This window comes from Hydra viridissima, unplaced genomic scaffold (assembly GCF_058129835.1).
Source record: "Hydra viridissima isolate aposymbiotic clone 2 unplaced genomic scaffold, HvirCarnegie_v1 scaffold_11, whole genome shotgun sequence".
NCBI classification, from domain to species: domain Eukaryota; kingdom Metazoa; phylum Cnidaria; class Hydrozoa; order Anthoathecata; family Hydridae; genus Hydra; species Hydra viridissima.
The window spans coordinates 10,065,500-10,078,775 of record NW_028324310.1 but is presented as its reverse complement, the minus strand read 5'-3'; the positions used below and the strand labels follow the sequence as shown (position 1 = coordinate 10,078,775).

General features: G+C 28.0%; 1 protein-coding gene across 4 annotated transcripts in view; it reads right to left on the bottom strand.

The window, feature by feature from the left end:
* Positions 1 to 13,276, bottom strand: part of LOC145191094 (protein argonaute-1-like) — a 33,347-nt gene that overhangs the window by 2,577 nt on the left and 17,494 nt on the right. For all 4 annotated transcript variants that reach the window (XM_090066277.1, XM_090066278.1, XM_090066280.1 and 1 more), the window contains 11 exons: positions 11,218 to 11,477; positions 10,667 to 10,835; positions 8,943 to 9,126; positions 6,204 to 6,326; positions 6,061 to 6,085; positions 4,676 to 4,811; positions 4,188 to 4,339; positions 3,795 to 4,014; positions 3,597 to 3,690; positions 3,327 to 3,395; positions 2,943 to 3,068 (listed from right to left, as the gene is read on the bottom strand). In XM_090066277.1, coding sequence (XP_089922403.1) covers positions 2,943 to 3,068; positions 3,327 to 3,395; positions 3,597 to 3,690; positions 3,795 to 4,014; positions 4,188 to 4,339; positions 4,676 to 4,811; positions 6,061 to 6,085; positions 6,204 to 6,326; positions 8,943 to 9,126; positions 10,667 to 10,835; positions 11,218 to 11,477 — 1,558 coding nt within the window. The remainder of the gene's footprint in view (positions 1 to 2,942; positions 3,069 to 3,326; positions 3,396 to 3,596; positions 3,691 to 3,794; positions 4,015 to 4,187; positions 4,340 to 4,675; positions 4,812 to 6,060; positions 6,086 to 6,203; positions 6,327 to 8,942; positions 9,127 to 10,666; positions 10,836 to 11,217; positions 11,478 to 13,276) is intronic.

The following is a 13,276-nucleotide window of genomic DNA, read 5'->3' as shown; positions in this document are numbered from 1 at the left end:
CAATAAGACAGTTTCAATAAGACCGTTAGTATTTGGTGGCATATCAATTTGCCTTCAAAAAAGCATCACAGCAATGAGCCATCTAGTCTACTAAATTAATGAGAACATCCTGAGGAATGTTATATCAATATTCTTTAGTTAAAGCAAATAAATGGTCTTTGTTAGTTGATTTTTACCAACTAATTGAATTTCAAATAACCTTTAACAGATACAGCACAAGATTTGGATCATTATCTTATTGTAAGATCCGATTGCGAGTCATTTTATTCTTTGTATGTGGCAGCATGACATTCTTCATGACATCTAAATAAACTCTCTGGTTCATAATACCAACTATGCAGTAAATGGGACCCACATTTTTACAACTAAAACACCCCCAAACCATAACATCTCTCCACCATGTTTAACAGTAGGTAACTGATAATTTGGATTGAGCCTATCTCCTACTGGATGTCTGGCACACCTAATTCCATCACTACTGAATAGCATAAAATTTCCTTTGTCAGAGAAAAGGATTTATGACCTAATTGATCTATTGCAAATTTTATTCTGGCTTTCAAATTTCTTGCATACACCAACAGTTTCTTAACTAGACAGTGACCATACAAATTATTTTGACGCAATCAACATTTAGTTGTATCAATGCTACAGTTTGTACCATGAAATCGAATCATAATTGTATTAAGTTCAATAGCAGTCTTGCAAGGATCTCTCTTGAAAAACCTTACCAATAATATATCAACCTTTGCAGTTGAAATTTTAAGTCTTCCAGTCTGAGGCTTGTTTCAATTGCTTTGCGCTGACAAAATCTCTTGATGTGACTTATGGTTTTGAAACATCGTAAAGCTCAGAAATCTTTCTGTAAGACATTTTTTCCACAGCTTTTATAATTAAATTCTTTATTTCATTTGAAAATTCCTTAGCCTCTCCCATGCTTTTGAAATATCATGAAATACTTGAATTATAAAAATTGACAAATATTTCAACGATTAGTTATACTTCACTGCTTTTATAATCACTCAAAGTAATATTAAATTATTAAATTTCACAAATATTTTTGCCTTTAATTGTGCTTTTGCTTAAAAAATCTTGATTAAACTGCAGGGTATGGAACAGTTTCAAAACCTTTGCATGGAAGCCTTTTCAAAAAAAAGTTAAATCTTAATTAACCGCTATAATTTATAATTTTTGTAGTTTGTATTATAATTTCATTAAATATAAAGAACATTTAGTAAAATTTTCAGCTGATTTGATAAAGTTTTTGAAAAGTTATGCTTTAAAAACTGAAAAAAATTTAGTGTTTCTAAACTTTTGCATGCCACTGTATACTAAATAAAATGACTTTAAAAATAGCATGAATAAATGACCATAGAAGCAGTTTCAGGTATTAGAGCCCAAAGTTGTAATACATAAAGTAATAGATATTGCTGTTTTCATTTATTCTTAAACATTATTTCCCTTTTAGTTGACCAATTGACAAAACTAAAATAACATATCCAGGTCTTTTTTGGAAACCAGGTCAAACCTTGCTCATAAACTATTTTATATTCTGAGCTGAAATTTTAAATGCAGTGGTGACCATAGAAATAGCACACCTGATGTTTTCTTTATTAGGGTTAATATAATTTCTTTCTTTATTAGGGAAATAAAAAAAAGATAATAATTAATCAATTTCCATTTATTAGCTATGAATCATTAGAAAAAAATCATTTTTAATTGAAGTATAACTACAAATATTGAAAAATTTACAAAATACAATAAAAAGTTGTGATCATAGGGATAGCACATCAAACAAAAAAATAGTGCTGCTTGAAAGTCTACATTTAACATTTAAACTAGCATTAATATTTTGTTAAGTAGCCTTTATTCTTTATAACTGCAACACATCTTGATTGCATATTGCTAACAAGCCTTTGACATTGGTCAACAGTAGTGGCATTCCAGACTTTTTGAATTTCCCCCCAAAACTCATTAAAATTAGAGGTTAGTTTATTTTGCCAAGCCACTCTGATATTGTACAATAAGTTTTAGAATGGAGGAGGCCATTCTGGAATAATAATTTTATTTTCCACAAACCATGATTTTTCAGATCTCATGGTATGCTTTGGGCCATTGTTGTGCATTAAAAACCAACTAACAGGTAGGTTATCATCAGCATACAGCTCCAATATATTTTGTAATATACCTTTGTATTTGTATTGATCCAAATTTCCATCAATTTTGACCAGGGGACTGATACTATGACAAGACATAGCTCCCCAAACCTTAATATTGCCCCCACTGTGCTTCACTGTCTTTAGAGTATGCAATGAATTGTTTTCTTTCTTCATAGGCCTAACATATACTTTCCCATCAGAATGGAGATGATTAAACTTGGATTCATTAGTGCATAAAACATTTTTTTCTGATAGGAAACATTTTAATTTAGGAACATTTTATTTAGGAATACCCCCTGTTCAGTTACTACAAAAAAAATTAAATGTACATTACAAATAATATTTACAATACCATGTCCCAGTTCATAGTTAAAAATCTTATTGAAAAATTTCAATTTTTTATAATAAATGGGATTCTCTGCTGCCATGTGCTATTTCATTGAGAATACCCACATAACAAAATTTGACAATAAAGTTTTTTATTGTCACATTATTGTATTACATTTAAACAATAATGCAAGTTCCGCCTTGTAAATTATCATAAAGAATTACCATTAAATATGTAGAAATAATCTATAAAATGCAATTAAAATAAAATATTATGGGGAGTGCTATTTCTATGTTCATCACTATATGTGTGGTAAAAAACTTTAATCAAATTTAAGAAGTATGACTCAATAGATTGAGTGATTTGATGTGAAACAGCCTCCTATTATTTTCCTACTAAATCCTATACACCTGTTTGTGTAAACATAACAGGCCATAGAATACAATACAAACGCTAACCTGTTGAAACTGTCCTTCAGAAACTCCATCACGAAACATTATTATTTTTTTAGGTTTCACGCGCAAATTTATGTAAAATTGTTTGAGGAGTTCAACTGTAACATTCTCTAAATCTTCAATGACTTCCTGTAAAAACGAAAAGGGAGATACCATCATTTAAATCCACCTATGAATATTTAATACTCTGCAAGGGTTATATTGTAAAACACACAAGTTTTTTTTTTTTAAGTTTTTTTTTATTAATTAGTTTAATTACAGTGATTTTTTAAAATATATCTTAAATTATTATACAAATGTAACTTAATATAAAACAATAGAAACAAAAATTTAATTAAATATTAGTTTGTCTGTTAGCAGAACAAATTCTTTGAAAATTAAACTCACAACTCGATGCCCTTGGTCACGAACACAAGCAGCATAGCGATTTGGTATGGCATCAATACTCCCAACAATCTAAATATGTTTTGATAGAACTCTATTATGAAAAAACTATAAAAATTAAGCTGTAAACTACAAAAAAACAAAAACATAAATCATTTAGTAAATTATAAAAGAAACATATTTATATCCCTGAACAATGAACAACAGGACACAGTAGGTGTTATTCTGCTGCCCTGTATACTTAGCAGAGATGGTTTTTTTAAAGAAACTTACTGCAGCAATAGACGGGCTTTTTTTATCACCTAAGCCTGGGTGAGTTACATCTGCTCCAAGAAAGATTACGGGTTCTCTGAACACATTAAGTGGTCTAAAGATAACAATTCACCACTCTTAAGGATAAAAATAATTAAAATAGGAATTTTTTTTTTTATAAAGTAAATGCTTTAACAGCAGTTGCAATAAGATAGTTACCTGGTGATTTTATTATTACTGTCAATAATATTATTAACGCCACCCATTTTTGAGTTTATCTTTAAGCACAATTGTGCCAGAGTCATGGGGCTACATTTAAGAACATTCTTAGATTGAATGCACTGGGTACAAAGTCCCCGCTCTTTTATCAGTTTCTGTACATTAGGATCAGTAAAACTAGCAAAGCCATTTTCTGTTTCACATAACCGTTTTATTTCGCCTAAAACAAAACAGGAAATTTAAATCCATTATCTAAAAAGTTTTTCCTACTAGTATACACCTTTAAAAAAGTATTTTTTTTCCTGAAAAATTACATAGTTGGACACATAGTAGGGAACAATAATATATCTTTACACACAATACTATGTATATTTCATAGAAACATAAGCATACCATAATATGGTGTCTTCCCAGGCAGAATAAAAACAAGCAACTCAATACCATTATCTTTCTTAAGTGCATCAGTAATAACTAACTCTGGGATTCTTTTTTCATGGGCACGAGCCTGATAGATTGGCTCACCTATTTGAATACCCATCTCTTTTCTAAAGTAAGAAATATGTATCACCAATAATATAACCAATTTTTAAAAAAATGAAAACAAAGTTGATCTTCTTTAACTTTTAGAAAATCAATCCTTTTATGAACACAAAAGTGGGGCATGCTCTGAATAAGTCTTTTTGAAACTTTTGAAAGAAATTTTAAATATTTTTTAGATTTAGCAACTTAAGTAGGAAAAATTTCACTTAAAATTAACTTGAAGACAGTGCTTTATCCTGTACCAAAAAAATAACACTTTGATCATCCTTAACATCTTGAAGAACTTCAATTCAATCAAACATACTAATTATGCAAGTTGTTCAAAAAAAATTAAAACATACGCTGATTTAATAAGCTCCGTCTGAAACTTCAATAATGCATCTAATTGCAAAGGTTTTCCAATGTCATACACAATAAGACCCCATTTTTGTATATTTGCACCATTGTAAAGATGTCGCCCCTTCATATTCCATGCACCTAGAAAAAGTTTTCCTTAGATAATTACAAAATAAAAATGGAAAGTTAATGGAACACAAAAGGTAAAGTAATAAAATACAAAATAAAAATGATAAGCTAATATTTATTTAAGTGATGAAGATTTAAAAGAAACTAATATTTAAAAGAAAACTAAATAGAACTGAACCCCCATAATTTGAATCACCAGTGGATAGAATGAACTAGTTTTAGATTGGTTAAAAAAGGATAACTTCTGAAACAAAGATAGTATTTTTGACCCTGAGCAAAACTTTTGTCAATAATAAATAACATTTATTTTGAGAGAAGGATTTTTAATAAAATATTAAAAAAAAATATGTAATAATTTTTTATCTATTACAAAATAGACTTATTATTGATAATTGCTTGAGTTTCTGCTGACAGTGTTAGAAAAGAGTTTGTTCATCAAAACTTCATTAGATTTGAAGTACACAAATAGCTGCTACAATTTTACTAAAAGCAAAACCATTTGCCATCAAAATTCACAAAAACTATTTGTAACAAAAACTGGTCAAGATTTTTACCAGATTTCTATGTTGTAAATCAGTAATTTAGTAAATATACTACATGAAGCTTAAATTCCAGCACTTGGATCATATTTAAAAACATTACAGCTATAAATAGGGATATTGTTTCAAGGTCAGAATTTCTTGCAGTGTAGTATACAGATTGTTTTTCTATTTTTATTTCTATTAGTATTACTATTTTTATTTCACCCATAATTGACTTGGAAACTATTTGGGAAATAAAACTGAGATAAAATTGTAATAAAACTGTATAAAATTTTTCAGCCAGAAACTTCACGCTTAAGAAGCCTAAGTAGTAAGTTGTATGGAAAAATCTTTATTTTTGAGATTTTTTTTTTTTTTTTTTTTCATTTTCCAAAAAGAAAACCAAGACAAAAAAGAGATGAGAAACACAGTAAAATAATGAAAGATGCTCTGCTGACATGGCTTAGCAAATATTTTCAAAAGATTTTCAAATTTCATTTTCAAATTTCAGAAAAAATGCAAACAATACAAACTTTCACACCCACATTTATTTATATATTTATGTTAAAATTTATGATATGATACCTTAATAGTGAGAACAAAAGTTGTTAACTCAAGGATGATATCTTAAACTTGTGTTAAAATTTACTAAATATGTGAGCTAATAAGGAAAAAACAAATGCAAGGACCTACTATTTCTACTTTATAGTTTTTCAATATGATTAACATCAAAGTCTTACCATTTGAAGGTAATAAAGGCTGATCCTAAAAAGATACAAGCAAAATTAAAAAAAAAAAAAAAAAAAAAAAGAAAAAAAAAAAAAGAATTAAAAGATTATTCAGCATTAATTTAGTTACAAACATTCTAATGAATATCAAGCACCTTTTCTCCATACTTTATCCCAGGTGTTGGTAAAATGCGACCAGTAAGTTCTACCATCTTATTGGTTACTTCAACACCAAAACTATTCAAATATTTATCTTGAGATAAATTTGCATTACTCACCTAAAAGAAAAAAAAAAAAAAAAAAAAAAAAAAAAACTTTTGAGTAAAATAACTATTTTTTGCTTTAAAGATTATGAAGTTAAGTTATGAATATGAGTTTGTCTTGATTCATTAAACAAAAAACTACACAACTGTTTTAAGTGTGATATTTATTGTTTGTTTCTTAAAAATCCAACTACATTTTTGACAATATTATACAAATTTTATAAACATTTTAGCATCTTTATGCCGCTGTAAATATCTGTAAATACTGAGTACAAAATAAGTATTCACAAACACCAACTAAATGATTATAGCACTCAATACAATAATAAAATGCAGAAACAACTGACAAAGAAAATACTCTTGCTTTTTCTGATAATATTTCCCTAGCATGTTCTAATGAAAAAAATATTATTTCCTGATAATGACTTAACTGGGAAAAGTTAGAAAAGTTTATTTATATAATTTTTCACATTTTATCAAAAAGATTTGAAATGTTTGTTTTGTACTCAAAAATAATTTGAAATTTTTTTGTTTTGGAAGCAAATGAATACTTGAGTAGGGTCAAATCATATTCCAATTCAGTGACTTACCAATATTTTCTCACAAATTGAATGGTCAATTTGATCCAAATCTTTCCTACATCCGAGCTTTTTAGTTTTATCACATTTTTTTATTTTACTAGTATTAAAGTGAAACCTTAAGTTTTTCTGCTACTAAATATTTTGGCAGCAGAAAATCCATATGCTTCCATTCCTGTAAGAACCTGTAAGACAAAATTGTGCATTTTGATAATGATTTCTTTTGCTATTTCAGATTTCAGATATCCACTACCCAACTCAACTTCTAAGTTTGTACATCCACATTTAAATTCAGCTACCCATTTCTTTAAGACTACATATGAAAGTTAGGGAACTCCAAAAAATTTTTTTTTGAATTTAAACTAGCACAGTATCTAATATTAGTCCTGTGATGAAAACTAACTTATTTTCTGATATTGATTGGTTGAGCATTACAAATACATTTGTTTTGGTTGCATTTTTCAGCTAAAATCTGCAGTATTGATGATATGCAGATGCTAAATGCACACACATTATTTTTATTTCAAACAAAACAAAATTCGAGTGCATCAGTCAAGTTGCAGACTAATAAAGCATTTTTCTATTAAAAATGCAAAACAATACATTCCTCTTTATTATTATAGTTTTCAAGTATTTCAAACAATGAAATACTGAGAAGCATACACCACCATGACGCTTTTTTTAAGAGTCTGGTATGCATTTTCTATTGTACTTGATAACTTAGATATGTTTTGGATTTGAGACTCTTTTTACTTATTGATTGAAAGAACTTTTCAGTGCAATTAAGTGCTCTACAACATCATTGTTACTTATAATAAAAGCAATAAGAGTTGTGGTTTTTTGAAATTAATTACTTTCATCTGAACTAGAGGATTTATGTATGGACAAGATAGATACATCAACTTGTAGTGACTGTAAGACACTTTTCTTTCTTGATGATGTCATTAGCTAGTAGTAAAAAACCTTAAATCAAGAGACATAGTTCAGTGGTTTCCTTGTAGTCCTCTTATGTTATATAGGAAGTTTCACCTAATAAAAAAGACTGTAAGAATGAGTAAACTTCTGCTTGAAGTTACTTTATCTTAAAAGTATCCAGCTGATCAAAAACAGTTAATCCTCATTAATTTTAATTAATGGATCTACACCCTTTTTTTGCAATATCAAATAGCAGATTCAATTTTGTTTTAAACTCATTCTCTCTACCACACTGAGAATTGCAATATTTTAGGTACATGTCAATCAAACAGTGACTGATTATCTTTTCTAATAAGTTCAGTTTTAGACAACAAATCAATTTACAAAGATTTTAAAACTATTAACAAGAGCAGGTAAAGTCATCATTCAATATTCAGCATAATCAAATAGCCTGTGCTCTACTGTTGTTATCATAAATACCTCAGTTAATTAATAGCAAATACTGTATAACTTGTAGAACTATTGAGCAACCCTAAAATATTATATGATTAGGAAACCTTTTTGAGACTTGACCAAATGTTGAAAAGGGAACAAAATGAGCTTATGTGCACAAAAAATCAAATGATTTCAGAGCATATAACTTTTTTGCATGTTAGCATGTTACTTTTTTCTCTTTATGTAAAATATGAAGGGTGTTTTCATTAACATCCAGTTTATTTTACACCTCAACAAAGCTATTTTGTAGGCAGTTTTTGTAGGATCTTTTAACACATGATATTATGATTTATACTTTTCAACACCAAAAAAACACCTTTTTTAAGGCTGAGGTTTCAACATACTGTTTGATGTTTACCTATAAATTTTAAGTTTAGATTTTAAGTTTATTTACAGAATAGATGTCTCTTAAAAATGCACCATAAATATTTAAAATTTATTACAACCTAAATTTTAAAAATAACTTTTTTCTAAATTACTTTTGTATAAACATAAACTGCAAAACTACGGTCAAGTTTTAATTACTTAAACACTTTTTATATATTATTTTTGTATTAATTTTCAGAAAGTTACCAAAGTCAGTAACTTTCTGAAAATTCATACAAAATGTATACAAATGTTCAATAAGTTTAGAAATACATACAATATTGGAAATAGTTTCCTGTCGCAAGTTTGGCCTTTTTGCTGCAATTTTAATCATTTCTTGTGTAGCTTTTTCATTTAGCCGTTTGAGGCATCGTTGGCCTGGGACTATTTTGCAAACCTCCATTGGTAAATAAGTAGTTCTTGATGGATTTCCAACATGAAGACAATTAAGGCCAGGATATCTTTTTGAAAAAAAATAAAAATAAAATAAAGATAAGCATCTTTCACTCATTACCTCAAAAAAACTTTTATCTATTTTTAAATGAACTAACACTTTTTATTGATATAGAATGAAAATATTCAGTCAACAATAATGGAGATTCTAGAAGGATAAAATCAGAAAATATAATTTTGTTAAAGGCAGAAAATCAGAAAACTGCACCTTAAAATACCTTAGAAGTAATTTACATTGAAACTTTTTATTGAATATAATTCTTCTAAGGAAACTTAATATAAACATGAAAAGATATTTCATTTCCTTTTAAGAAGTCTGAGTAATCTATCACAACAGGAAATTGCTACAGATAAAACAAAGAAGAAAGCTGTTTTCTTGCACATAAAAATTGAAATTTCTCTGAAAAATGATTTGCCACAAAAAAAAGTTTGATGATTTTTTCAGATGGCATCTTTTAACATGAATTTGAGCAAAGATTTTTTTTTCTTACAAACTTTTTTACAAAACAAACCTTTAGAGAAACATAAACATATCTTGCAACATCTAAATTAAGCTTCACAATTTTAACTTAATCTTGGAAACTTTTTTGTTGTAATCAGCAAACTATTTTCCATTAACTACAGCAACAATATCATAATAAACACCGTAAAAATGATGAAATAGTTTGTAGTGTTGCAAAACAGTTTTCAAAAGAAGTTAAACTAACAATTCTCAGTTTCCAAAATGATTTAGTTAAAAATATAAAAAAAGTGGTCTTCTATTAGTTGTACTGTCCCATTCTTTATGTTAAAGATAGATGTAATACACAAAAATATACAAAAGAACTACAGCTGATCAAAGTCTGGATAAGTATCCTGAAACAATAATCATAAACATGGAATTACAGGCACAAGGTATGGACCTTATAATAACTTTATGTCAATAGAGTCTTTCCTAAACTAGTTGTTATCTTTAGCAATACACTGCTGGTAAGCTTAGCTTATCTCTATTCTACTTCCTGTAAAATGATCATTAATAAAAACTGATTTTGTTTAAAAGAATCCTTTACATTTGTCTTTTTAAGAGAAAAATTTGCTAAACAATAATTTTTATTTAAATTTTAGTTGACACATTTCCAACTCTTAGTTTTAATCACCTTTCTAACTTTTAGTTTTCTTAATTTTTTTCTTGTTTCTTATTTTTAAAACTATGGAGTTTTAAAAATTAAAAAGTGTTAAAAGCGACTATTAAAAGTGACATTAATAATTTTGTTATTGTTAATGGTTTTGTTAAAAGTGACATTTGTAATTTAACTATTGTTAATGGTTTAGTAAATTGATGCATGCTCTCCGTAGACCTCTTTTTATTATATATTCTATTGGTGGAGCAACTTGGGTCACTCTTCTTTTTTTGTACCATTTAAATACATAGTCTCTCCAAAGTAAAAGGATCACTTTTCAATCCTTGAGATTTTACATTAAGCTTCAGGTATCACTACAGCAATGATACCAAGGTATTACTTGAAATCTCAAGAAACCTTAGTAATTATGAAAATTTTTTTAACATACCTTAAGTTTACATTCTTTTCTTGCTTAAAATAGTCTGCAACACTAATATCTTTTTTCTTTCCGTTCTCTTCAATAGAAAACATTTGTTGTGAAGCAACTTTTTCAGTGACTCGATTCACTTTATACTTTCTTCTTTGATTACCCATATAGGTAATCTCGATTTTAAGTCCTAGAAAAATAAAGTCCTAAAAATTTAAGTTCTAAAACAAAGTATTTGAAGATAAAACAAGAGCATTTTATTAATAAAATTAAATTTGATTTCAAATTGATTAACTATTTAAATTTAGAATAAACTTAAACTACAGATTAGTAATATAGCATATATGTGCTATACATACATATATTTATATACAATAAATTCATTTTTTTTTTTTTTTTTCAATCACATTTTCTTTGCTTAGTCAAGACTGAGCAGTGACTAAGCCTTAAGATTATTGTTATTGACTTGTAGGATTTGGAATAGGGTACAACTAGATGGGAAAAAATTTTAAACAAGTAACTGAAAATACAAAATGTTTACAATGTATACAAAACTGCTGTTAAATGCAAACCTTTTATTTCTTTCTCAAACCGTTTTCGATCTGAATCTGTTAGTTGTTTTCTATTGTTACAATCATGACCAGTTACTTCATATAGATATTCAGTAACCAAAATAGATCGATGAAACGCAGTGGCACTCACATCAACATTCATCAACATTTTCCATTGACTTGGTCGCACACTCATATGGTAACCATGCCATACTTCCAACCCACTTCCAATATTTACAGCTCCATTAGAGGAGAAAAACCTTGAACCCAAAGGAATATACCTGAAAAAAAAAATTTACTATGATTTTAGAAGTGCAATTATATACTTATATTCTTTAGAAATTGTTCTATATATATTTATAAGGGAGAGGCTGGTAGCCCCAGACAGCAGGTAACCCCAGACGCTTAATGTATAGCTGAAACTAAAGAAGTTATTAAACCTTAAGTACCACAAAAACATTTAACAAAGCTGTGTTATATGCTAAATATCTGTCCTAATGCACCAAAGCAATTGGTTAAGAATGCGAAATATTGTTTAATACCATCAGAACTATGTATCATTGTATTTGATTTACTTATTACTTTATCTAATTCTTATTTACCTTTAACTTTTTAACAGCTGAACAGTAAAATTTGAGATTTTTTTAACGGTTTTTATTTTTGAATTTTTTTTATGCACTGATTCATTTATTGTTTCTATTTTAGAGCCCACTCTCTGTAGCTGCTGCTGGCAAAGCTTTATGAAAATATTCTTACTATTTTTTAATTTACATCAAAATGAAGCATGAAAGTTTGATTGATTGTGTGTACAGGTATTGTGATTTGCATTTCAAGGAAGGTAGAAAAGTCAACGTGGATCATTTTTTGAAAGAAAATCACCCAAAAGCAAGCATTTACAGATACATTTCAATGTGGGAAAAAGGCAAATCAAAACTTCATGTTGTTGGTTCTGGTCGAAAAGCTAAAATAATGATTAAAACCAATATCACCAAGTTGAAAAGCATGATTGATGGTCGTTCTGGCATTTCCACCTGACAAATTGCTCAAAAGCTCAAGTGTAGCCAATCTCACATTGTATATACAATTGTGTGTATGCAACACACAAATATTGTTTACCAAAAAAACAGACCATTCCAGCCCATACTCCTGAGCAAGTGTCCAAGTTACAAACATGTTGTGGCAGATTGTGTAGAAAATTTTATGGGTGTGATTTCATAATTGATGATAAATCATACTTCACATTTTCTCACTTTGATAAGAACTCAAATGTTGGGTATTCAAGCTCACTGTTTTTCAATTTGTTTTCAATTAGTAAATGGCTAATATAAAGTAGCATGCAAAAGTTTATAAAAGCTAAAAGTTTATAGTTTTTTTGTCATAACTTCTTGCCTTTTCACTAAAAACTTAACAATTGTTCTTCTAAAGTGATTACATAGTTTACTCAAATAAAAGAAAATTTGTAATGGAAGGAGAGAACTAGCAGAGAACTGAGTGAGGATTTTTTGAAAGAAAAGAAAATAAGGTCAAAAACTGTTAAACAAAAAATTTTTACAATTTTGGACACAGTTTATGTTACATTTGACAAAGATTAAACTTAATGCTTTACATATTTTAAGACTTTAAAAGTCCTGCAACCCTGAATCTAAAAATATTCCCATAATCCTGCAAGATTAGGCATAAAAATTGTGTTAGAACTATTCATACCACAGATTACAATACTGGGATGTCAGTGTGGCATTATGTAATTTAAATTATGAATCTAACCATTGATAAAAAAAAAAAAAAAATTGATATTATGTATAAAGATTTTGTCCAGGGCTAACCTTCAATCTTGGAAGTTGTTGATTATGTAATATAATTCATTTTAAGTTTTGTGCTTTTGTCAAATACTCTATTATTGTGTATTTATTATTAATTCAATAAATAAGTGTTTCTACTTTCATTCCTTTTGCATATTATATCTCTATTATAAAAAGATTATATCTCTATTAATAAATGTCCAGGGCTACCCACCTCTCCCATATATATATATATATATATATATATATATATATATATATATATATATATATATATATAT